Genomic DNA, 24,103 nt, shown 5'->3' on the forward strand with positions numbered 1-24,103 from the left:
AACAAGTGCTGCAAACTAAATGCCCTAAAAGAATTAAATTTTAAATTTATTTAAATGAATTTATTAAATACATTAATTTTTCTTACCTATTTATTATAGATAATTCTATATGTCTATTTATTATAATATAGTATATATAATATAGCATTAAAATTTTTATATTGTACATATTATCTTATAGTATGGTATATTATTATATATATTATTATCTAAATATGTTAACCATGATATATTATTATATTATCTTATATTGTTATATTTATTATATTAGATATATTACATATAATACAGTATATTTATTATAATATTTACTTATTATAGATAATAAATAGAAGTAGCAGCATAGAGTGAGGAAAGGGAGAGAAGAGACGATGTAAATGGGTCGGCAGAAAAGTGAGGAGCGAGTCGTGACAAACCCCATTATTTAAAATGCAATAAACTCTGAACATCCACTGCACGCTGTGGCAGAAAGAAAAACACACTAGCATGGTTTAGACAAGCCGTTTTCCATGGAAACGCCCCGATCCCGGTGCCCCCACCGGTCCCGTTGTGCCTCCGCCTCCCCCTCGCGCCCCACGTGGCGTCACTGGGGACACGCGTCGCGCCCGCGTGACGTCACGGCGCGTCGCGTCGCGCTCCGATGACGCGGCGGGGCGAGCGACGGAGGGTCCCGTAGAGGGGCTGCACATGGCGGCGCGGCCGGGCCCGCGGGAAGATGAATAAGGGCTGGCTGGAGCTGGAGAGCGACCCCGGTGCGCGGGGGCGGGCTGGGGGGTGGCCGGGGGGCTCCTAGAGACGGGCCGCGGCGGCCAGGGGGCTCTGAGGGCGCGCGGGGAGCGGGGCCTGGGCTGGGGGGTGCGTGGGGGAGAGGCCGGCGGGCCCTGAGGGGCGGGCAGGGCATGTGGGGTGCACAGGTGGGATTTTGGGGGAGTGGGGTGCACAGGTGGAAGTTTGGGGCGTCTCGGGTGCACAGGTGGAAGTTTGGGGGGCTGGGAGTGTGAGATGCGGTTTTGGAGGGTGTGGGGCGCACAGGTGGAGCTTTGGGGTGCTGTGTGTGTGGGGAGATGCCTGGGGAGGGTTGTGGGGTGCAGGCCCGAAGTAGGAGGAGCAGGAGTTGTGGGAGGGTGTGGAATGGGAACAAAGGCTGGAAAGGGGTTGCAGGGAGGGGAGAGGTGCCAAGGGGGTGCCTGGGGCGGAGGGTTGGGAAGGCAGGTGAGGGTGTAGGGGGTGCGGGGCCTGCAGGGAAAGGGGACTGTGGGGGGTTACAGAGCCCATGGGTGAGTCAGGGAGAGGTTAAGGGGGTGCAGGGCAGGCTGGGTATGGGAGTGCAGGTGTGTGGAGGGCAGGGATGGGGTGGATGGGGCTGCAGGAGCACTATGAAGGGTCAGAGTGGGGCCTGGGCTCAGGGGGCACCCCTACACAGGGTGTGGTGCCCCAGACACTCTGTGTGTGTGTGGGGGGGGTGATAAACCTGGGTGTCTCTGTGGGAAACATCTGCAACACTCTGAGGTGCAGCATGAGGCATTCCTGTTGTTTGCAAACACACCCTGGAATATCACTGAAACACAGGCAGGTGGGGTGTGTGTGGAATGCCCTGTGCTGCAGGAATGGCCCTGGCTGGAGATTTCAGGGGACTGAGGACACCCCGTGTCACCTGGAGCACATGGGGGGGTGTCCCCATCGTGTGTGTCACACCCTGCCATGGCTGTGCAGGGTTACACCCTCTCCCCCAGGGAGTCCAAGAAAGGTGCTGTAAAGCCCAGAGTGAGCAGAAGGATCACAGGCATCTCCTTCCTGTGTTGGAGAAGGTGGATTCTCTGATGGAGTCCTGAAATTGTTTCACAGGTTGGGATTTGGGGACCAGAGCTGGTGTGGGCGGGGGCATTGTCTGAGTATTGTTTTAACACTGCTGAGTTGCTGCATTAGGAGCTGCTCTGTGGGATGAGGTGGTGAGTTTTTGAGGCTGTGAGTGAGGAAATTGGATCTCTGGAATTACACTGGTCTCCTGTGCTCAGTGAAGGATTCTGTTTGTCTGTTCCCAGTCATGCTGGGCTTTGCTGCTGTTTGTCCTTTTTACTGGTGCTTGGGAACTGCTGAAATCATTCCCATCCACTCCATCTTCACCACAGCAAAGCTGAAAACAGGGCATGGTTTGGATTCTTATAGCTGGGAGGGAAGATTTGCTTGGGAGATAACCTGTCAGTGCAGAGGAAGGTTTCCTTTGGGATGTGGCAGTTATGTTGCAAAGGTGGCAGCTAAGACAGCTGTTAGGAGTGACCAATGTGCTGCTCTCAGCCTTCAGCACATCCCATGAGCTGCCCAGCCCTCGCCACGGGGCTTGGGATCTTTGGGTGCTTTTCTGATCAGGAAGGATCGGGAGATCCAGGTTTGGGTGGAGAGGGGAGCCTTGGGAACACCCAGGCTGCTGGTGTTTGCTGTGTGTGCTTGTGGATACCGGAACATGTCCCAAGTGACCCACATAATTTGAGATGGGGGTTTGGGTGTTCCAGGAGTGATGGCAGCAGCAGGACTGTGCGTTTCAGGGATGCTGAGGTAACGCAATTGGAGAAGAAGGGAGGGTTGGAAGGGACCAGGACGGCGCCAGGATTTGGTGTGATGGTGTGGCATGGGGGGAGCAGGCTCTCTCTGGTTTGAAGCACATTATTTCTGCAACATATTTCTTCCCATTGACAATTTTGTAAGAAATAAGAAGTTTTCTGCTAAATTAAGGAAGACTTTTTGCTCCCAGAAGTTTTCTCCTTGTTTTAATAATTTTAACTTTGGTGTGGAAGCTTCTTGGGCTCTTCACTTCTTAACTGAGCTACTTACTTCAGGGTCCTTAAATCTGTTGCTTACAGGGATGTTTCTCAGGATTTAATCCTTCTTATTGGTATTCCCTGGACTTCCTCCCAGGCTTTCAACAGCCTTTATGTGGGAGATAAAGAAGCAGTTTTGTTATTCCAGTCTCGAGCTCACTCACTCCATGTGCAGGGTGACTGCCTGGAAATCGGGCTGACTGCTTTGCTGCGGCATCATAGTGGCAGCTGCCACTCAGTTGCTGATGTCTGATAATCCTTTGGTCTCCTTGCTGTTGTCTCTGTGTCCCTGGTTATGTCCTCCTGGACAGGAAATTTTATAGTCACTGGAGACAGGCTCTTAGATTTGGTCCCCCAAGAAAGAGAGAAATGAAGATGAGCCTTTCAGCCCTTGGACTTCCTTGCAGTCCTGTTGCTGTGAGCTGCTTTCCTTTCACTGCCTGTCTTTCACTAACAGGAACAGAAATTATCTTCCTTTAAAATCTCCTATTATCTACTCAGCCATTTTTCCCTCTGGTTGAAAGCATGTGTGCTGTTCAGGTGCTCCCTGCTGCTGCTCACAGTGGGGATTTACTTCTTGGCCAGTCACCCGCAGTGGGTCAGGGTGCCCAAGGTGGGTCTGACTGCACTGGGCTCTGGCAGGAGAGGGCTGGTTCAGATCCTCTTGAGGAAGAGGGTGATAAATTGGGATGGAGGGATGAAGGTAGTCAGAGCCAGGACTCAACATCCCTGCTGCTGGGTCCCAGTGTGATCCTGGTGGGATCACACTGGCAGCTGCTCTGCCGTGGGCTTTCCAGCTGTGCCGTCGCCTGGGACCATGTGGGACCTTTGGGGGACGGTGGCAGCTGGTTTCCTTCTGCCTTCTTCAGACAGAAGTAACCTGTAAGTTTTGTTCCTTTCCAGGTCTTTTCACACTCCTGGTGGAAGATTTTGGTGAGTCCAAGAAACCTTTCTTTGAAGTCAGTTTTGTGCCTGATGTTACCCCGTCCTTTCTGGTGGGCTTTACACCGGCTTCTGCCCTTTGTCTGCAGGGGTCAAGGGAGTACAGGTTGAAGAGATTTATGATCTGCAGAGCAAATGCCAAGGGTAAGTCAGAGGCCTCGGAGTGTGAGTTTTGTGAAATGGAATGGTCTGTGGACCTGGGAACTCATCGCTAGGCATTCAGAGGGGCTGTGTGAGCTCATCTGAGTCATAGAGGTCAGTGCTGTATGTGATGGACTAGAAGGGCTTTGTCAGGTTTGGGGCAGGTGTGGGACAGTGCAAGGGATTCGTCTCTCTCTCCCCATGAAGTGCAGTGCCCACCAGTGTTCTTGCAGCATGGGATTTCTCCCTGTCCCAGTGCTGTGAAATGGCTTTGAGACTGTTGCTTCTTAGAAGCCATTGCTGAACTCCTTCTGAGAATGAAGATGGGTGTAAAGGAGAGGTCATTTGGTGGTCAGGCACTGTTCTGCAGGTCAGTCAGTGTCCAGACGGGAATTTCCCTTTTCTTTGTCTTCAGGCTCTTAAGACTTGTCAAACCCCAAAGTTTTCAAGCTTGATTGTTGGCTGAGCCTGGAGCATCAGCACAGGAGTAATGTGGGGCTGAGGGGATTGTGCCAGTGGTGGTGGTTCTGCTTTTCCTCCCTGTCTTTGCTCTGCCTGTGGTTTGAAACAGAAGGTTTCTGGCGCTGGGCAGGGCAGACCCCTGCTGTGGTTGGTCCAAGGTACCACAGCTGCCGACTTCTCTCCTCAGCCCTGTGTATGGGTTCATCTTCCTGTTCAAGTGGATTGAGGAGCGCAGATCCCGCCGGAAGGTCTCCACGCTGGTGGATGAGACGTCGGTGATCGACGATGACATCGTTAATAACATGTTCTTTGCTCACCAGGTGAGGGAGAAGGGTGTGTGGGGGTGTCTGCTGTGGCACCTCGGGGCAGCAGTGTGGTACTGAGAGGCTGCACTGCTCTTGCTGGTCGTGGGGCAGCACCTCTTTCCTGGGAGTGTCTTCCCTGAGCTCCAGGTTGGAGGGAATGCAGTGAGGGCTGGGAGGCTGTGGCCTGAGCTGTGAGCTCATGGGGCACGGTGTGACTCGCTGAGACTGACCACCCTCCTTCCATCCAGAGCCAAGACTGGGTTGCTGCTCTCACAAGTGGTTCTTGTTGGTACTTTTCAATTGATAGCAATGCTGAGGGGTTGTTGAAGGGCTGCCTTGTTCCTGCTGGTTAAGTTGGTCCTTGTGTCACCCTCCAGCTGATCCCCAATTCCTGTGCCACCCATGCCCTGCTGAGCGTCCTCCTGAACTGCAACAATGTTGACCTGGGTCCCACGCTGAGCCGCATGAAGGATTTCACCAAAGGCTTTAGCCCTGAGGTAGGGGGTGGGTGGGCAGGGCTGGTGCATGTGATTCTGCCTCTCACTGTCTTCTAACGAGCTGGCTCCTTCCCTGCCCTCCGTGGCTGCACGTTGCAGCAGGATTGCCTCTTCTCTCTCATCACCCTGCCTTGCCTTGCTCAGAGCCTTGGTCCCCAGGCTGGGCACAGCTCTGAGCCTTCTGTCATGTTACTCCCTGTGTTCAAAATCCTTTCTCCTCCATTCAGACCTATTATGAAGTCTGTGTTTCTCTCTGAGAGCTGTAATTTCTTCAGTAGAAATTGAGTTTGTGCCTGGAAGTTGTTGTCCTGGTCCTGTGTGTGGATGGAGGGAGTGGGCGAAGCATTTTGTTTGTGTCCTGTCACTTCTCAGCTGTTCTCTCTTGCTGTTGGCTGCAGAGCAAAGGCTATGCCATCGGCAACGCCCCGGAGCTGGCCAAGGCCCACAACAGCCATGCCAGGTGAGTGAGGGGTGGGTGCCTCCAGGTCCCTCTCACTGGAGGAGCAGACTCTCCACTGACCTCTCTTGCCCTCCCAGGCCGGAGCCGCGGCACCTGCCAGAGAAGCAGAACGGGATCAGCGCCGTGCGGACCATGGAGGCTTTTCACTTTGTCAGTTACGTCCCCATCAAGGGGCGGCTCTTTGAGCTGGACGGGCTGAAGGTCTATCCCATTGACCACGGTAAGAGCCCGCCTGCCCCTCCCCGTTGACACAGGTGAACAGCACCCTGGTGTGTCCACATGTATTGCTTTTCATTGCCGCTTAGTGTTAGCTGATGTTAGTGGAGAATCATTCCGATGGCTCCCAGATTTGTCCTGAGTTTTGATAGCTCATTTTGGAGCCTGTGCACGGTGCTGGGAACTGTGCCTAGAAGGCGGTTGTTTCTCAATATGTTGCATTGCTTTTTCAGCCTTGCCATTTTTCTCTCCACTTGCTCAGGGTCACAAGGTACTTCTGCAGCTCTGGAATAATGTGGTATCACAAGGACAATTTCTCTTCCTCACTTTCTCCTTGTGCCAAATAACCATTGTGTGTTGAGGCACCAGGTCCCAACACAGATCCCAGCGAGCTGCCCAGGTTACTCCCTTCTTTTACGACTTGACTGCTTAGTTCTACCTTTCAAATACTTATCCCTGCTAGGACTTAGTTTCTGTGTGTCAGCCCCTTTGGTAAGGTACCACTTCGTGTACAGGCTAACACATAGTCCTTCTGCCTCCTGGGCCCCTTGCTGACTTGCCCCCTTGTATGTAAGGGAGCCATGGGATTGCCTCTGGTGGGGAAGGCAGGATCTGCTCTGTGAGTCTGAAGCAGGAGCCTTGGCCTTCTCTGCCAAGTCCAGCTATGTCTTGTTATCACAGGGCCATGGGCTGAGGACGAGGAATGGACGGACAAAGCCAGGAGAGTGATCATGGAGCGCATTGGCCTGGCCACTGCAGGGTAATCTCCCGAGCCATGGGGTGGGCACCAGCCCCCTGCCATTTTCCCCTGGATTGTTTCTGCTGTGGTCTCTGAGCAGCAAGCTGTGCAAGTAGGGGTGGAGAATGTGCAGGTGCTCTGCCTCGTTGCCTTCTCTTGCCCGCAGAGCACACAGAGAAGCTGCATTCTCTGTGTGATGCAGAGTCCCTGCAAATGGCTGCACAGTGTACGAGTGGCCTAACACTCGTGGCCTCTGTTAGCTGGAGTCCATAGGAGAAGGAATGGTGCTTCTGACCCTGAGATGGGCCTCTGGGATGCTTGGGCATGAGAGTGACTGAACAGTGGCACAGGTTGCCCAGAGATGATGTGGAGTCTCCATCCTTGGAGATACACAAAAACTTTCTGGTTGTGGTCCTGGTTACAAGCACTGGGTGAATCCTGCTGGAGCAGATGACTTCCTCAGGTCCCTTTCCACCTTACCCCACCAGTGAGTGTGAGGGATGTTTTGTGTGGTGGCTGAAGCAACCTTGCTCTGCTTCATCAGCCAGTGTGTGGTTTGACTTGGTTTTGGGGAGAAGCCTCGGGTGTGTCGGTGTTAGATGCCCGGGCAGGAGGTGGGGGTAGGGCTAGCAGCCTGCTGCCCTGTGCTGGGGGACAGGCTGTCACTGCTGGCCCACGGCTGAGCCTGCTGACCCTTCACACAGGGAGCCCTACCACGACATCCGCTTCAACCTGATGGCCGTGGTGCCCGACCGCAGGATGAAGTACGAGTCCAAACTGCACATCCTGAAGATGAACCGCCAGACTGTGCTGGAGGCCTTGCAGCAGGTAGGACAGCCCAGGCCCTGAGGGGGGGCAAACCTGGAGTGGGAATAGGCTGTTTGTAGAGCATCTCCCTGTGTTACAGGGGCTCTGAATTTTGGGGTTTTGTTTGGCCTTGGGAAATGGCCTGTGGGAAGAGGAGATAACCAGCCTTGCTGCTTGGCCTTTTGCTGCTCATGTGGGAGGTGGCTCACCATGGCACTGTCGGTTGTGCACCTGGATTCTCAGTGGTTGGCTCCCCCTCACAGGCTCTGCACTGCTGGAATGGGAGGGATGTGGTTTGGGTCACCCCAATTCAGCATTCACTTTCTGTCTGTCATTTGCCTTCAAGCTTATCCGAGTAACTCAGCCTGAGCTGATACAGACCCAGAAGTCTCAAGAGTCTCAACCTCCTGAAGAGGCAAAGCCAGCCAGCAGCAAGACTGTGACTCCAGAGACCACCCACCCAGGTAGGCCCCCATACCAGTGGAGCTTCAAAGTGGGAGGCTTAAGCTTGGGGACACTGGTGACAGCTGGAGATGGGGGTGATGGTGTGATGGAGCATAAGAGCTCTTCTGCGGGGTGGGCAAGAGGACAGGGAGTAGAAGGTGACAATGCTGGTGATGAAAGGCTGTGCTGTGCTTGTGTGGCAGATGGCACTGATGAGCCCCCCAGCCAGGGCCACCCTGTGGCCACGCAGAGCCCATCCAACAAAGCCAAACTGGGGCCAAAGACATCAGTGTGCGGCATCAACGGGGCACCTCCAGGGAACCCCAACCCCATCGTGCAGAGGCTGCCAGCCTTCCTGGATAACCACAACTACGCCAAGTCCCCCATGCAGGTAGGCTGGAGCTCTGTGGGACTGTGGCTGTCAGGTGGCCTAAGCCTGGCCCAAGCCTGCCTGCCCTGGCACTAACCCAGGCTGGAAGGGGAGGGAGTCAATAAAGACTGACCTGGCAAAGGATGTTAGTGTTAACATGGGTCAACTGAGCGAGCAGGGGGAAGGGTCCCTGTCTCCTCTCAAAAGGGATGAGTCCTGGTGTTGGTCTGGACCAAGGATGTGTCCACTGGGCTCTTCCTTTTGGCCCCACTGCCAGCAGGCCTTCAGCAATGGTGTTTTGCAGGAGGAGGAAGACCTGGCAGCAGGAGTGGGTCGCAACCGGGTCCCAGTCCGACAGCACCAGCAGTACTCGGATGATGAGGATGACTATGATGATGAGGAGGAGGAGGAAGTTCGTAACACCAACTCAGCCATCAGGTGAGTAACACCAACTCAACCTCAGCTTGAGCTGAGGGCAGGGGCCAGAGAGCTGACATTTGCAGAACTGCCAACAGGGACTTCCATATCTCTTTCCTGACCACTGATAGTTGTGTTCTCCTCTTCACCTGCTATTTCACTGCTCACTCACTGGATTTTGTGTAGCCCTTCTGTAGCTCTTCACAACCAACCCTGAATTTCAGCTGCCTTGGGTGAAACTATGTATTGGCATCAGGCTTTGAGGAACAGTTGCCAGTTCATCTCCTGGTGACAGTGTTGGTGTGCTCAGACTGTTCTCAGGCCAGGAAGGTGGGGTCATAGCAAGGGTGCTTTTAGGGCTTTGGAAGAAGAGCAGGGGTACACAGCACCCTGTAACCCCTGGCTGTGTAGGGGTCCCTGAGACTGAGGAGTCAGTGGTGGTGGTGGTGTGCTGCCTGAGAAGCTGGTGGCACTGGGGGTGACCTAGAAATGTTTCAGGCCTTGTTTCATCCCAGCAGGCAGCCTAGACTGCTGAATGCAGAGCTGGCAGTGGGTGTGCTGGGCCCCCACCTTCTTCTACCAGCTACTCACCTTCCCTGCTGTGTTCCTGGGCAGGTACAAGAGGAAAGGGCAGGTGAAGCAAGAGCATGTGGCGGGGGCTGCGGATGGCCAGCTCTCTGTCCTTCAGCCCAACACCATCAACGTCCTTGCTGAGAAGCTGAAGGAGTCTCAAAAGGATCTTTCCATTCCCTTGTCCATCAAGACGAGTGGTGGGGGTGCTGCCGTGGCCGTGGTCACCCACTCCCAGCCCTCTCCCACCCCGAGCAACGAGAGCACAGACACCGCCTCCGAGATCGGCAGCGCCTTCAACTCCCCGCTGCGCTCCCCGATCCGCTCGGCCAACCCCACGCGCCCCTCCAGCCCCGTCACCTCCCACATCTCCAAGGTGCTCTTTGGGGAGGAGGATGGGCTGCTGCGTGTCGACTGCCTGCGCTACAACCGGGCCGTCAGGGACCTGGGGCCCATCGTCAGCTCCGGGCTGCTGCACCTCACCGAGGACGGCGTGTTCTGCCCACTGGCTGCTGCAGGTAGGTGCCTGCCAGCTTCTGTGGGGGTGGCATCTCCCCTGCAGTGACAGGAAGGTGTCCTTGGATTTCGGGAGCGGGTGCCAGTCCTTTGTGATGGCTCCTGATGCTTCCTTACCCTCTGTGCAGATGGGGGGAAAGGCTCCCCCTCTTCCATTAAACCCGGTGAAGAGGCCCCGGTCGCGATCAAACTGGAGGAGAAGGAGGGCAGTGAGGCCAGTGACAGCAAAGAGAAGGTGGGACTTGGCAGGACCAGTGATCACCCTGGGGGGGAAAAGTATTCTCCCAAGGTGAGTTTTGTGCTGCGACAGCCCTGGGAGCGTGGAGCTCAGCCGGAGGCGCAGCGGCGCTGGCAGTGACCGAACCGCATGTGCACGCTGTCCCGCTCGCGTGTCGTCGCAGCCGTGCCTCAGGGCACAGGGCAGTGCAGGTTTTCCTTGTCGTCTTGGGGACCTTTGCCTGAGCAGTGGGCACAGCCCCTGTCTCTGCAGCTGAGACGTTCAGCCTGCTGTGCTCTCCTCCGGGCCAGGGGCTGGTGAGAGCCTGCGTCCCCAAATCCCAGCCTGCTGGTGACTTCACAGCCTGTCTGTGCCCTCCAGCCAGGGACAGGACCAGGCTCAGGCAGCAAAAGTTTGCCAGGGGAGGAGAGCTGGCTAGAAACTGCCACTCAAAAGGGAAGTCTATGGATTTTGTTTTTGAGGGGAAGCAGCGCCTGGGGTGTTACTCATCCCTTCCCTCTGTCCCAGAACCAGGTACAATGGGGCTGAGGCAGAACCCAGCTCCCCTGGGACCTGCCGTACTGAATTCCCTACAATGAACTGATCTCTCTTTGTTTTCCCTTGGCATGTGTTTTTCCTTTGTTGAATCCTCCCTTTCCCAGTGTAGAGAGGAACACCTGCCAGCTCACCCTGCTGGCTCCTGGGCTGTGGCTGGGTCTGTGCTCACATTTTGTCTGCTTGATACTGGTAGGAGCTGCTGGCGCTGCTGAAGTGTGTGGAGGCAGAGATTGCAAACTACGAGGCCTGCCTGAAGGAGGAGGTGGAGAAGAGGAAGAAATTCAAGGTGTGTTGATGGCTTGTTTGTGTTGCTGATTTTGCTCCCCAAAGGTTTCTGTCTGGGTTGTTTTTATGTAAAAATGGAGGGAGAGTGGTCCAGCTGAGAATGGCCATGGGGAGCATTCAGGGTTCCTTCCTCGCTACCAAACAGCCCAGCAGGGCAGGGCTCCAGCCAGGGCAGACCACAGCCCTGGGGCAGCACTGAGGAGGGTGGTGAAGCGCTGGGCTGGGCCACAGCTGAACATCAGCACTGACAGGAGGAAGGGGGCAGTCTGCCCCAAGGCCTGGCAGGATTCCTGCCCTGCCGACCTTTACCCCTTCCCAGCTGCCCTTTATGGAAAAAGCTGGCATCTGAACGGGGATGGAGACAGTTCCAGTTGTGCACTGGCCCAGGCTAGGCTGGGAAGTGGGTCCCTTCCTGCTCTGGTCTCCTTGGCCTGTGGGTTGGGCCAGGCAAGCCAGTTCTTTGTCCTATTAGGCTTGAACTCTCCTTTCTCCCTGCCACTCACTTGTGGATTTGTCTCTTTGTAGATTGATGACCAGAGGAGAACCCACAACTACGATGAGTTCATCTGTACCTTCATCTCCATGCTGGCCCAGGAGGGTGAGCTGTGCTGTGCAGCTGAGGGGATGGGGAGTGGCGTTTGGGTTCAGCTGGGGAGCAGCAGCTGGGAGCCTGGGAAGCTCACCCTGCCTGGCTCCCTGTTTCTGCCCGGCCTGGGGAACACAGGGTAGCACTCACTCCAGGGAGCCAGGTCTCTACTGTGTGTCTCGATTCATAGTCTCAGGAGGTGCCCACTGCTGGGTTTTGGGTGAGGGAGGGAGGTAATTCCAACCCTCCAGGCCCATGTCTGTGTGCTGTCCCTGCAGGCATGCTGGCCAGCCTCGTGGAGCAGAACATCTCGGTCCGCAGGCGACAGGGAGTCAGCATCGGCCGCCTGCACAAGCAGAGGAAGCCAGACCGCCGGAAACGCTCCCGCCCGTACAAAGCCAAGCGCCAGTAGCTGGGAAGCCAGGACTGTGAGAAACAGCAGCTGGGGCTTTGTGCCTTTGGGCGATGACACTTGGATCTACCTTACCCTTTGCCCAAGGAAGAGGGACCACAGTGACAAGCCCTCGGCAGAGGTGGAGCCTGGGGACAAATGGAAATTGGGTTTTCCTCTGTGCCTGAGCAGTGAAGGGCAGGAATATGTCTCGAGGAGTCCCTGCAGCAGACGGCAATCCAGAGTGCCCCAGCTGCCCTGACCATGCCATGGCAGTGCCCAGACGCCGTGGGGCTGTGTCTCAGCGCCGTGGCTGAGGACTGTGATGGGAAGGAAGGAGCCCACCCAGCTGGTGGTGGGTCTGGTGGTGTGGGAATGCTGGCAATGCCCACGTGGGGCTGTGCTGGCCACAGCTGGCTGTGGCTTGTGTCCTCCTGCATCCAGGCCTTCAGCTCTGTGCTTCCCTGGGCCGCTCATGTCTGTGTTTTCTATCCTTCTCCCTCCCTTCCCCAAACTCGTTTTTGGTCCTAACCCAGGCTTTGGCCATTCTGAGCAAGGTGGCTCTGGGACAGAGCCCCTTCTGCACCCACCCTGCACTGCACTGTCCCAGTGCCCAGTGCTGCCCGGGCTCCTGGGGATGGTGATACCACCCCAGTGTAGCTTTTCCCTGGTGGGCCATGACAGATCTCTTGCTGAGTGAGCGTGGGCGGGCTCGTCCTTGGAGCTGGGCCTTGTGCCCAGCCCTCCATGGTGGTGCTGGGGGTGGCCCATGGCTCTGCTGCCATGGCTGCTCCCCTTGGGACCAGCCCCGTGGCCCTGGCAGTGCCTGTAGGTCATGAGGGATTGTTCTAGTCCCTAGAGAAACTCCATGAATTATGTATGAACAGACCAGGTTCTTAGGGTGGCCTGGTGCTGCTGGGCACAGCACCAGGGTGGATGCTGGATGTGGCTCAGTGAAGCCTCTCAGCATGGGGAGAGGCAGCTGGTTGCTGCAGTGGTGGAGGTGGGATGGGGACAGCAGTGAAGGAAGCCTCCAGCTCCTCCTGCCCAAGCCCCTGGCTGGCTGCTAACCAGAGCTTGCTGGTGCAGCCTGGCTGCCTCTTTCCAGTGCTCTACATATGCTCTCCTGCCTGAACCCCCCAGCAGCCTGGCAGATATCTGAGGTGTCAGAGGTGAGCACCGCCCTCCAGAGATGTCCTGTGGTGGAGGTGCCACAGGAGAGGACTGAATTTTTTAAAATGTGTACGGATCTTGACCATGAAATGAAAGAGTTCTTTTGGTATTTGTTGAAGGAAAGAAAATCCTTCTGTCTCTTGCTGTGTCTAATATCAAGTGCTGTAAATAATGGATCTGTCTGAAGGAATAAAGCTATCCTGTAACAGCCAGCCAAAGGAGAGGTGTGTGAGGGAAGGGAGAGGTGTGTGTGTGGCTGGGAGCACCGAGTGCCAGCTCCAGGCCATGTTTCCCCTGCTAGCAGCTCTTCTGAGGTGTAAAGACTTGAGGTGCAACACCACCGGGTGACTGTGGTGCTGGTGGAGTCAGGCTCAATTTATTGACACACCTCAATAGGAGGAGGGCAGGAGTCACCTCAACAGGAAGAGAGCAGGAGGAGAGGGAGCAGTGGCCTGGCTGAGACCCTCAGCTGCAATGGGTTCCTGGGCTGGCTGGCTGGGTGGGACTCCTGGCTAGAAGTCCAGGGCACAGATCAAGGCTGTGCCCCGTTTGATCCAGTGCTTCTGTGGCTTGTCTGTAGGAATCTCCACAGCAATCACGTAGTTGGTGGAGTGGCCCGTTGTTGACAGTGTGCCTGTAATGGGGGAAGCAAGGGGATGGTGCTGCTGCACACTGACAGGGGAGTCCTGGACAAGTGACCCCCATCCAGGAGCCCCTGTCCCCCACCCTGAGCCAGGTGACAGGCTGAGCAGGGCTGGGGGAAACAGGCTTGTGAGCTTGTGGGGAGCCTGGCCAGGGGCACTGCTGCATAGCCACAGTGCCTGGCTGCTCCATCTCCACAACCACAGCAGGAGAAATCTTTGTCTCCCTGGATGGCTTCAACCTACAGTGCCTCACTCCATGCCAGTGTATGGCAGGAGGAACTCCTTCTGCCTCTCCTGGGCTGCCCCTCCTAGCTGTTCCTGCAGCTCCCGTGCTTCTGGAGATCTGTCTTTAGGGCACCTACCTGCGCGGGTGAGAGTCTTGTAGATGGGGCACAGGTAGGAGCCGGACTCCGGAGGTTTGCGGTTGGCGACGGGCAGCAGCCAGATGACGGCCATCTCTGTGTAGAGCTCCTTGGGCCGGGACTCTGCCAGCTGACCCGCCGCGGGGTCCCAGCGGGCGCCTTCCAGGAACAAGCCGTAGATGTAGCAGCCCATGTCGGGCTGGCGCTTCAGCTCCTTCACCGACTCCTTCATGACCTGCCAGGGGAGCGGGCATAGGGCCCTTGGGCAAGGCATGTCCCTGGGGGCTCAGCCCTAAGGAGCCTCATAAGCTGCTCTTAGTTAAGCCAGCACTGCCAAAGGTGAGCCTGCAGGACTGTTTTTTGGCTGATCACATCATGTGGGGCAGCCTGTGACAGAGTTGGTGAAGGGGGATATGAGCAGGTCTGGAGAGGCAGAGAAGCCTCTGCCAGCCTTGAGGAGGTGTCTGGCAGGGTGGGTGGGTGTATCCAAGCCCAAAGGGAGTGATGGGTCCATGGGCAGCTGTGCAGCTGGCAGCTTCACCTCTTGGGCAGGTCAGGGTTAAAACTGCCTTTGTGGCCTTCTAGGAGCAGATTCCAAAAAATTCCAAAGCCTCCACCTGATTTACTGACCTTGAAGCTAAAAGAGATGGTGTCGATGGAGATGACGGACTTCCTGGCGAAGTTCTGCAGTGTCCCTGTGAGGAAGGCCTGAGGGAAGAAGAACCCACTGATCCAGAACACGGAGGGGATCCCGTGGCTGATCCAGTTCTGCAGGAATTCAATGCGCTGCACCAAGTCGTTCACCCAGGATGCCAAGGGCTTCAGCGATGGATAGGCCTGTGGGGCACCCACAGAGGGAGGTGCTGAATGCAGCCAAGGACAGCCCAGATCTTGTGCCACAGTCACTGACAGCTGCCCAGAGCCCAGGGGCTGGGAAGAACTGTGAGCTGCCCTAAGCAGGAGATATCTCTGTGCCAGGGGAGCAAGCTTGTGACACAGCCCAGTCCAGTGGTGGTGGCTGGTGACCCATTCCCCTGGTTTGGTCAGCTCTGGTGGGCAGGTGGGCTGGCTGGGGCATGTACCTTGGCATTCCATATCTCAGGAACAGTGTTGTTGTACAAGCTGCTGGCCATCAGCTCCAGTCGAGAGGACATCACGACCAAGCCCTTGAGAGCTTTCAGCAAATCATTCAGACTCTGAGCAACCTCCTCCAGGAGCTTGTTGTACCTACAGGGAAAGAGCAGAGGAAGCAGAGCAACTCTGTGCAGTGATTTATTGCCCATGTCTGCCCAGAGAGGGTATGGACATCTCTGTACACGAGTGAAGCTCCTCCCTGTAATCCCCCCAGCCCCATTCCTCTTCAACGGGGTCTCATAGCTGCACCCCCAGCACTGAACTGCTGACAGTAGCAGATCATGGATCAGTCCCCACAGGACAGGGATCAGCCAAAGGTCCTGGCTTGGACAACACAGTTGTTAGTGTGGCTGCCAACCCCACTGCCGTGCTCAGCACTGAGGTTCCCCAAAGGTGGGTGGGAGCAGGGCCCTGCCCATCTCTGCTGTTCTCCAGGATGTGATCCCACAGGGGTTTTACCTGATCACCTCCTGCACCAGCACTGTGTTCATGGACTCCTCGTAGAGCAGTGGGTATTTGCGGATCACCTCCTGCAGGTTCATGGGGGCAGGCAGCTTTGCCAAGATGTCCTTGGAGGTCTCCTCCACGATCTGGAAGGAAGGCAGCAAGTGGGTGAGCATCTTTCTACTCCAGCTCCATGGCTGCTGAGAAGGGGAAGAGCTAACACCAAGTGCCACTGCTGGCACCTAGCACCTGCTGAGAGCTGGTGTTTGTGGCCACTGCCCGCAATGGCCACTGGCTGCCAGAGCACTGGTGGGATCAGGGCACTCACCTCCTCCCTGCTACGGCCTCCCAGTGAGATGGTCTTGGGTTGCAGCTGCGCAATGGCCCCCAGCAGGGCAAAGGTCTCGTTCTGAGCGAAGGTGATGTCGGCGTTGTCGTGTAAACCAAACAGCTCCGGGCTGTCGTTGAGCGGCAGGCCCTTGACATATTGGAGGTAGCCCTGGAGAGGAATCCACACAGGCTGTGAGGCCAAGAACAGCTGAAGATCCCAGGTTCTCACAAACTTATATTCCCCCAGAGAACTGGAAGTGCGGGGGGTTTCAGGGAGGAGAGACCCCTGTGCAGTATGATGATCCCCCTGCGTCTATGAGCTGCAATTTGTGACTTGAGTACTTACATTGAGGTCAGAAGAGGTACTGATCTGCTTGTAGATGCCCGATTCGGAATAGGCAAAGTCAGGATTTAAAACCTCAGGCTTGTAGAAATCTTCCAAAATGCTCATGATGCAGCGCCGGTCCCAGTCGTCGGTAACACGGCCGCCGTAGTTGATCTCCCCAGCTGTGTACTTGAGAACCTGTGAGGGATCCCACCATGGCTTTCCAACCCCCTCATGCATCACGAGCCTGTTCCCTCACAGGAGGGGCAGCTCTTACCTTGTAGGGGATGTCTGCGTACTCGTTCAAGAACATTTGCAGCTGACTGATGCAGATGCGGAGGTCTCCGTCCGTGAACTCATAGGGGATGTTGAACCCCAGAGGCCCAAACTTTCTCCTCTCCAGCATGTTCCCATGGAAGAAGCAAAGTGACAGCAGCAAGGATTTAAACTCAGTGACCTGCGGGCAGGGAAGCAGGGAGAGGAGTTGCTTAGTTTGGGAGGAGGCATCCTTTGTTGGAGCCAGGATCTGATGGGACCTGGCAGAGGAGATGTGCCAATTCAGTAGTGCCAGCTGGGGCTTGGAGAGGGGGAAACCTCAGTCAGGCTGCTGTGCTGGGGAAGGCCATGGCCCACTCCTTGCTTAAAGAGAGCTGCCAGTGCTTTATGCCAGGCCCTCCCAAGCCTGTTACTTCTGTTTCTCAAAGTAAAACTTCTAAGTGGCTCATGACAGAGTAGATGGGAGTTTATGAGAAATACCTCCAGCCCTTCTCTGTCCCATGGGTGCTCTAATGAGGAGGAAGATCTATGCCTGGAGAAGAGCAACATCCAGGTGGAGACCATACACTGGAGCAGGCATGGAGTGGGGACAGCAAACCAAAGCACGACCTGGGTCTCACCTTGGAGCAAGAATTCAAGAAGTCATCACTGAAACTAATGTAGGACTTGAGTAGGTTGGCCTTGACCCCACGGGGGGGCTCAATGGTCATCTTGGAGCCATTCTGGAGGATGGACACAGGGAAGTGGTTACTTGGTAGACTGGTGAGCCAGAGGCGAAAGTCCGGATGCACCTGGAAGTCCAGAAGGCAGCAAATGCTCAGAGGGTGCAAGCACAGCCCCTGCAGCTGCTCCTGCACTGACCCCCTGGTTCTTTAGAGAACCTGTGGATGGGCCTGAACTAGATCTGGGCTCCTCCCAGGGCTCCAGCCTCCTGCCTGTTATCCTCAGAGCAGGCACCTGCTCAGTAAAACAGCTCACCTTGGTGGGGTCAATGGCCTCGATGAGTCTCTCCAGTGAGGGCATCCAGCTGGGGGCCAGGTGGCAGTTCTGGAAGAAGACCCAGTTGCCCTGCTCCATGGCACCGTGCAACATGGCTTCAGCACGGGGCCCCTGTGGAGGCAGAGAGAAAGAGCTCAGAGACCCTGGCCCACGGTGGGCTATGCCCTGCTGAGCTGGACAGGGAGGCAGCAGCTGGGTGGAAGGACCAGTGTCCAGAGCTAGGGCCTGGCTTTGCCCCCATGGCTCAGCTGGATCTTTGCTGTCTGGTGGCACAGCAAAGATTTTTTACAAGCCTGTGAGGGAGGGTGGAGGGAATGGAAGAACTGTGGATGGATTCAGGAAGTTAGAGGGCACTATAGTGGGAACTGCTGCAGCCCCCACCCCAGACTGGCTCTTCCTGCTAGCAGAAGGCTGGTGAGTAAGGGCCCAGGGGCAGGGGGATGTTTTCAATGTGCTGCCAATGGTGTGTGACCTACTTGGAGCTTGGTGAGATCAGTGGGAGTGCCAGCAACACACTGTTGCTCCAGGTGTGCACTGGCAGCTCACCTGTCCTTGGCCCAGAGAAATGGCAGAGAGCTTTTGTGTGAACTTCATTTCTTCAGCAAACTTGTAGAGGTCGGCAGCGGGGTCAGTGCCCGGGGACAGCACAAACACCAGGGGGGTGGTGGCAGTGGAGTCCTTGAAGACGACTGAGAGGTCAGTGGTCTGCAAAACAGAGAGTTAGTCAGAGCAGAGGAGCCACAGCAGCCCCACACAGCACCTCATCATCCTGCCTGGCCTCCAGCTCCCCTCCAAGGCACCAGCGTGTTCCTGGGTGCCAAGGCCAGAAATATGTTTGGTAAGGACCAAGTACATCTCTCCTCCGGATGCAGCAGGGTCAGGGCAGGAACCACTTTCCCATTTGCCATTCAAACTCTTCCCTTGTACATCTGCACTATCTGTCCCCTCCCAGTCTGGTTTAACTGGAGGACGTTAGGAAGGATAACCCTTGTCTAAGACACAGGAGTTTTCCTGGCTGTGGGAAGAACACTGCAGCTGCAGAGAGGCACGAGCACCCTCACTGCAAGTGCAAAATGCTGATGGCCCACTTACCACAAGCCTGAGTCCTCTTGCTCCACCCCAGCCCCCAGCAGTGCTTCCTCTTGGCTGGTTACCTGTGGCTCAATGAAGCGCTGGTCCAGGTGCAGCACCACGAAGTCCTGCATGGCATTGGTGATCTTATCTCCCCGCAGACACCGCAGAACCAGCAGCTTCTGGAAGGCATCAAGCCCAGCTTCCCACTTCCCAGGCAGGGGCTCTCTGCAAAGCAATCAGGTGCATTTTGGCGGGATGTGCCAGATCCATCAGCTCCCCAAGAAGTACACAAGTTGTGTGCAGGCAGCCACTGGGGCTTCAGAAGAGACAAGGATCTTCCAGTCCCTTGGCTGAGGTTGTTGTCTGTAGCTCTGAAACCATCAGCAGGCAAGCCAGAGCTGCTTCCACTGGGGAAACACCAGATACTCCTGGGTAAGGCACTGTGTGGCCCTTGGGTGGCAAGGGCTACCTCTGAGCCAACAAGGCTGTGCCTCGTCCTCTCCCTTGCATGGCACTGCACTGGGAGCAGAGCTGGCACTGTGGCTGTATCGGGTCCTCTTGCTCTCCCAGGACACCATTACAGCCAGGTGCAGTAGACCTAAGCTGACAAAGCAGGGGACACTTGCCTGTGAGGGTTAGGGCTGTCAAAAATGGTCCTGAACTCTTCAAGGTTGGCTGCAAAATCATTGTCGAAGTCAGAGAAATTCTTCAGGCTGCTCAAGGCCAGGATGTCTCCCCACGCTCTCTCGTTCACCCAGGATGGAGCTGGGTTGTCCTTCATTTCCTTTATGGCGCCTCCCGACAGCAGGTACCGCCACTCATCCTGGGAACACGATAGGATGTGGTCATGGATTATAGCCCACCTGCCTGAGCCCGAGGCACGTGGCTTTGTGCCATATCCAATTAAAATCCTGTAGTATCTTTCTGGCTGCTCTCCTGCCTGGTGTGGGTGTCAAGGAGTAAGTGAACTGGAGGATCTGGTGAGATCAACATCGTGACTGTTCAGCTGCCACTCTGCTAAACCCTGCCTGCTCCCTCTGAACTCACTAAGCTTTGCAGCAGTCTGGCAGTAAACTGGTAAAAGCTGCAGGTGATTCAGGCTAGGCAGCTCTGCATGTAGACACAGGGAACAGTTTGAGAGCTGAGTGAAGACAGAGGCCCTGTGTTTGCCCACCAGGCTGCCAGGCCTGTCCCCAGCCCCGGGGAATAAGGCTCCTTTTCCACCTAACACATTATTCTAGGGGTTGAACATGCTAGGCTTGAGCTGCCTTGATGGGATCCCATCAAGGACTAGGGTGACTTGCTCACCATGTCAATTTTCCCTTCATTCATCAGAATCCGGGCGCTGACCAGGAAGGCAAACATGAGCTTGTGCTTCTCAAAGAGACTACGGCACACGTTGCAGTAGAGACTGAAGGTGATGTAGTTGTTGATGTTCATCACCCGCTCCTTCAGTACGTCTGAAAAAAGGCAACAACCAGACAAGGGCGGTGGGTGCCATGAGTGTTGTGGAGGGTGCTCTCCACATCAGCTATGGGTTCCAGGCCACAGGGGCACACCCACACCCTGCCCAGGAAGAACAGGCGCTGCACTCAAACACAGACTTGGTGCAGAAACCCCAGTGAAAGCACAAGGCTGTGACTTGGAGCCCTGGTGCTGGGAGGGAGCCAACACTGCTCCATGGCAGCTGCACAGCCACACACACAGCTGACACACACTGCTGGGCAGGGAAAGCTGCCCCAGGGACTGTGATGGAGGCAGCTCAGTGACAATCAGAGCCACACCAGGACCAGGATGGCATGTACCTCTTGCATGTGCCCTGCACCAACACCCCTCCCACCTGGCCAGACAGGGCAGCAGCAAAGAGGTGGGAAGAGAATGGACATGTGACCACATCTTCCCTTGCTGTGTGGACACAAACGGGCAGCTCTGGACCATGCTGAGAGCCAATGCAAGTGGCCACGTTTGCCTTCACTCTGCAGGTGTCTGAGCTTCTACTGCTCAGGATCAGGAGTGTGGGGCGAGGAAGAGGAGACAAAGGGGCTGCTCTGGGCAGGTACCTGCTTTCTCGGAGTTACGGATCCCCATGAGGAAGATGTTGAGGAACCACTCAAGTGAGTACTGGTACATGGGGTCCACATTGGACAGGTCTGAGACACAGAAGTAGAGGATCTGTGAGCGGACGGCTACGGGCACATACTCCAGGCGGGTGATGTTGATGTCCTTCTCTGTCTGCTCTGCCACTGCGACCTTGGCCTGCAGGACAGAAAAGATGTCATGGTTAGTGCAGTGCCAGCAGGGGATGCAGAGCTGCAGGGGCAGAGCACCTCCACTTCTGACCTGGATCTCTCCTGCCTTCAGCTTGGATGCCTCCAACACTTTAATGAGCTCCAAGTCATCTACAGGGTTTCCTTCAGAAGTGCTGAGCCGATAGAGGATCTGGTCTTCTATCTCCTTCAGTTCCTGACGCATCTTGGCATTGCTAACAATCAGCTGGTTTCTGTCTTCTTCCAAGTCAGGTCGCTCTGCAGCCACCACTTCTCCCAACAGTTGGTCTTCCAGGCCACTACAACAAAAGTCGTGGAGGTAACAGTGGGGGCAACAGGCCCAAGGGTCTGAGTACTGCAAGGAAAGAGGCTGAGCAGCATAGGCAGATAATGGGGTAAGCAGGTACCTGGGTGAGAGGGTGAAGTTTATGAGGGTGAGCTTCGTGGAGACCTCAGGGCTGTAGTGAGGGTTGGGTAGTTTGGTTGTGATGTACATCTTGAAATCATCATGGTAGGGGATCACTGAATCCCCCAGCTTCAGCACAGTGTTGCCTTGCTGTTTGAAGGTCTGTACAGAGGGACAAGTAGAGGAAGGGATGGCTACCTCTTGTATCCTGGACTCTGCAGTGAGGAGAGAGTCTGAAGGCTCTCAGGACAGAGGAGCTCAAAGCCACCCGGCAGACCTGAAGGCCTGAACCTGAATACAGCAGCTGTATCCCATGGCCCTGCCTCCCAGGCAAAGATGCCTGCTGGAAGAAGACCAGAGTGTGCAAAAGGCTGTCATTGTATTGGAGCCCTGGCCAAGACATGGGAGCACAGGACAAGTAGCATCCATGTGAGTTCTGCCTGCCCAGGGAGACCTACAAACCTACCACATCCCACAGCACCCTGGCCAGATGCCCCCTTACAGCTCAGCCAGGCACCCACTGCCCCTTCTTGCCAAGGTGGGACACAGGACCTCTTTCAGCAGGACAGGCTCAAGGACTGGATCCAGCTCCTCGCCGACATTCTCCAGCAGGAAGGGCTTCCCAAAGGTAATGGCATTCTCCAGAGTTGTGAGGAAGTCCCGGTCGCTCAGCTTGGCCACCTCCAGGCTGTTTGCCTTCTCCTGAAAGGCAGCGGGGGAGGGCAGGGTCTGTGTGATGTCCTGCCCACCTTCACATCCAGCTCTGTCATTGGTACAACTCTCATTGGGCTGATTTAGCTCCCTAGAGCAGTGGAAATAATCTCTTTTCTTGCTTGGCTAGACTTTGGCTATTTTGGCAAGTTTAGCCCATGTCTGCAGGCACTGGAGACAGCTCAATGGGGCAGCAGAAAAGTTTGGGAACAGGGAGAAACTCCTTCAGAGAGCCATACCCCCCTGTAACCCCACGCTGATAACTCAGAGCTCATTTTCCTGCAAAGTGAGAGCAGCTGGGTGGTAAAAGTCCTCAGGGAGCAAAGCAGGAGCAGCTGCCTGAGCCTCCTGCCTGATCCTCCCAAAGGGCAGCGAGTGCCTCTCTAGAGAAGGGGTGGTGGTCAGTGTTCCCAGCACTTTGGCAGCAGGGAGTGTGTTCACTAGTCAGGTAATGTCTTGCTTCTGTTCCAGGGACCTGAAAGACCATTATGGGAGATGCTGGTGTTCTGAGATTCCCAGAGTGGAAATCTGATGCCTTGCTTGCTTACAGTAGGGCTCCTCCTGCCCTGTGCTGCTTTCCCCAAGAAGGGAAATCCATCTGGGATTAATGTGGATGTGGAACCTGTCTGGTGCGGGGGAGGCTGGGCTGGGACAGTGCAGGGTCTTGCAGTTCTAGAGCCTAAAGCCAGAGGTTGCTCCTGATGGAAAGCAGCTTCCCCTATCCCGGCAGACCTGGCTTTCCTCCCCGCAGCTCTTACCAGATTCTTGATCCACTTGTTTGCTTGTCCTTGAGGGTCTATGAAGTGAGTCCAGCGCAGGGAGAACCGGGTTATTACCCCATTCTCCACAGACAGGGCGTCGTTGGGTAAACCAGCAATCTAATGGGGTAGAAAAAGCTGTTGGACACCTGGCAGCACAACACAGGTGACCAGAGAGAAGCCCTTGTTACCCTGGCCCGAGTGCTCCCAGGGTGTGTACAGGGGATGGTGGTGAGGGAACCTCTGTCAGCAGCTGGGCACAGAGCTGCAGCTCTGCTCACAGTGGCTGAGCCCTGGGATGGAGTTGTGCTGCAGGGTCAGGCTGGGGCAGGCTCTGGCCAAGGCTTGGCTCTGGGCCTGTGGCTTGTAAAGGGCAAGCCTTACAGGTCAAGGCTGATGCCTTTGTTGCTGCTGTTTGCTGCTGCCCAGGTCCTGCTCTTTGTGCAAGGAGCCCAACAGCAACTCCAGATCTGCAGTGTGGAGTGCTTGGTCATTATCCAGTGGTTTGATCTGAGGCCTGTCTTTTGGTACAGGTGATCCTACTGAGTGGTGAGCTGAGTGTTTTAGTCTCTGCTGGAGGTCCCTGCAGCCTCAATTGTTGGGTTTTTCTGGAACTTGCCTGCCAGGAGCGGATTTCCACAGGGTCTCCGAGGGTGCTGATGAGGCTGGCATCTGTGCTGTGAGGGATGTTGTTTTCTGTCAGCTCCTTCATCCACTCCTCAGACAGTGCCATGCGGTAGTCTCCCTGCCACGAGACACACCATCATAGCCTTTCTTTTAGCTGCAGCTAGTCTGCTGCAAACATCTTAACCCTCCTGTTCCCATTCAAATGAGGCCTTGTGCAGCCTCTGGCACAAATGGAAAGCCACCCAGGAGGGATCTTGCACCCCTGTGTCCTTGTTCCTTTCTCCCTGGCCAGGACAGCAGAGCTAACCGTGCCCCTTGCGAGGAGCACTGCACACTTACTGTGAATGGGCCCAGGTAGGCCACAAAGCCAGCTGCAACAAGCACATCCCCACTGCTGTTGTTGATCTTGTCATCCAGGCTCTCCACAGTGTCCTGCCAGCGCACCTTCTCATCAGCCAGGCTGTTTATGAGCTGTGGGATAAGTTGCACACCTGAGAGCTGCTGTGTGGGCTAACCTTGTGTCCCAGACCTGCCACTCTCTGGGTAGTTTTGCAGGTGACTTCAGTGGCCACAGGTTGGGGTGGCCCCTGATATATTCTGAATTCTGTTCCCAGCTTTGAGCACTTAATCCTGGGATTACTGGGCTGTTCTCAGCTGTCCTGGAGACCCATTGCTAGCTGAACAAGCTGTGCACAGGAGGACAGCAGCTTTTCACATCAGTGAAAAAGCTTAGCTTCTCAGTCCTGTTGTGCTGCTGAGATTTGGCCAGGCACCTTCAACCTAGGGTTGTCGTGAGCTGCAGCCGCATGGATATTTTCACCACTGTGCTGCCTG

The 24,103-nt window shown here is 55.6% G+C and overlaps 2 protein-coding genes across 9 annotated transcripts in view; one reads left to right on the forward strand and one right to left on the reverse strand.

Annotated features, from left to right (window-relative positions):
• The first annotated feature begins 615 nt into the window (after window positions 1-615).
• Window positions 616-13,124, forward strand: BAP1 (BRCA1 associated protein 1). Of its 4 annotated transcripts, none has more exons than XM_064667775.1 (17): window positions 616-752; window positions 3,720-3,749; window positions 3,848-3,902; window positions 4,549-4,681; window positions 5,044-5,163; window positions 5,562-5,623; window positions 5,701-5,843; window positions 6,521-6,599; window positions 7,283-7,406; window positions 7,732-7,849; window positions 8,033-8,220; window positions 8,504-8,637; window positions 9,232-9,704; window positions 9,831-9,991; window positions 10,671-10,763; window positions 11,288-11,360; window positions 11,627-13,124. In XM_064667775.1, the coding sequence occupies exons 1-17, from the start codon at window positions 716-718 to the stop codon at window positions 11,758-11,760; spliced, it is 2,157 nt and encodes a 718-aa protein (XP_064523845.1). In that variant the 5' UTR covers window positions 616-715; the 3' UTR covers window positions 11,761-13,124. The 4 variants fall into 4 exon arrangements, with proteins under 4 accessions (XP_064523845.1, XP_064523847.1, XP_064523843.1 ...); XM_064667777.1 differs by having other exon boundaries at window positions 9,831-9,937; XM_064667773.1 differs by lacking the exon at window positions 616-752 and adding an exon at window positions 2,992-3,429.
• A 133-nt stretch (window positions 13,125-13,257) lies between these two features.
• Window positions 13,258-24,103, reverse strand: part of DNAH1 (dynein axonemal heavy chain 1) — a 73,983-nt gene continuing 63,137 nt past the window's right edge. For 4 of the 5 annotated variants that reach the window (XM_064667768.1, XM_064667767.1, XM_064667765.1 and 1 more), the window contains 21 exons: window positions 23,609-23,740; window positions 23,262-23,387; window positions 22,643-22,762; window positions 21,726-21,875; window positions 21,175-21,335; window positions 20,841-21,066; window positions 20,561-20,756; window positions 19,809-19,960; window positions 19,127-19,323; window positions 18,581-18,725; window positions 17,973-18,131; window positions 17,406-17,537; window positions 17,048-17,218; window positions 16,429-16,608; window positions 16,173-16,349; window positions 15,825-15,995; window positions 15,512-15,642; window positions 15,001-15,145; window positions 14,549-14,755; window positions 13,919-14,153; window positions 13,258-13,546 (listed from right to left, as the gene is read on the reverse strand). In XM_064667768.1, the coding sequence (XP_064523838.1) occupies window positions 13,425-13,546; window positions 13,919-14,153; window positions 14,549-14,755; window positions 15,001-15,145; window positions 15,512-15,642; window positions 15,825-15,995; window positions 16,173-16,349; window positions 16,429-16,608; window positions 17,048-17,218; window positions 17,406-17,537; window positions 17,973-18,131; window positions 18,581-18,725; window positions 19,127-19,323; window positions 19,809-19,960; window positions 20,561-20,756; window positions 20,841-21,066; window positions 21,175-21,335; window positions 21,726-21,875; window positions 22,643-22,762; window positions 23,262-23,387; window positions 23,609-23,740 (3,435 nt within the window). In that variant the 3' untranslated portion in view covers window positions 13,258-13,424. Of the gene's footprint in view, window positions 13,547-13,918; window positions 14,154-14,548; window positions 14,756-15,000; window positions 15,146-15,511; window positions 15,643-15,824; window positions 15,996-16,172; window positions 16,350-16,428; window positions 16,609-17,047; window positions 17,219-17,405; window positions 17,538-17,972; window positions 18,132-18,580; window positions 18,726-19,122; window positions 19,324-19,808; window positions 19,961-20,560; window positions 20,757-20,840; window positions 21,067-21,174; window positions 21,336-21,725; window positions 21,876-22,642; window positions 22,763-23,261; window positions 23,388-23,608; window positions 23,741-24,103 lie in introns of all 5 variants that reach the window. The other variant, XM_064667766.1, reaches the window with a different exon arrangement.

This window comes from Pseudopipra pipra, chromosome 11 (assembly GCF_036250125.1).
Source record: "Pseudopipra pipra isolate bDixPip1 chromosome 11, bDixPip1.hap1, whole genome shotgun sequence".
In the NCBI taxonomy this organism is placed as follows: Eukaryota; Metazoa; Chordata; class Aves; order Passeriformes; family Pipridae; genus Pseudopipra; species Pseudopipra pipra.

What these genes read in the sequence shown, in the direction of transcription:
- BAP1 (XM_064667773.1), top strand. Translation starts at nt 3,342, where the DNA reads ATGTGTGCTGTTCAGGTGCTCCCTGCTGCTGCTCACAGTGGGGATTTA. An exon ending in ACTCCTGGTGGAAGATTTTG is followed by an intron (nt 3,750 to 3,847) that starts GTGAGTCCAAGA and finishes CTTTGTCTGCAG; the next exon opens with GGGTCAAGGGAGTACAGGTT. An exon ending in TCCAGAGACCACCCACCCAG is followed by an intron (nt 7,850 to 8,032) that starts GTAGGCCCCCAT and finishes CTTGTGTGGCAG; the next exon opens with ATGGCACTGATGAGCCCCCC.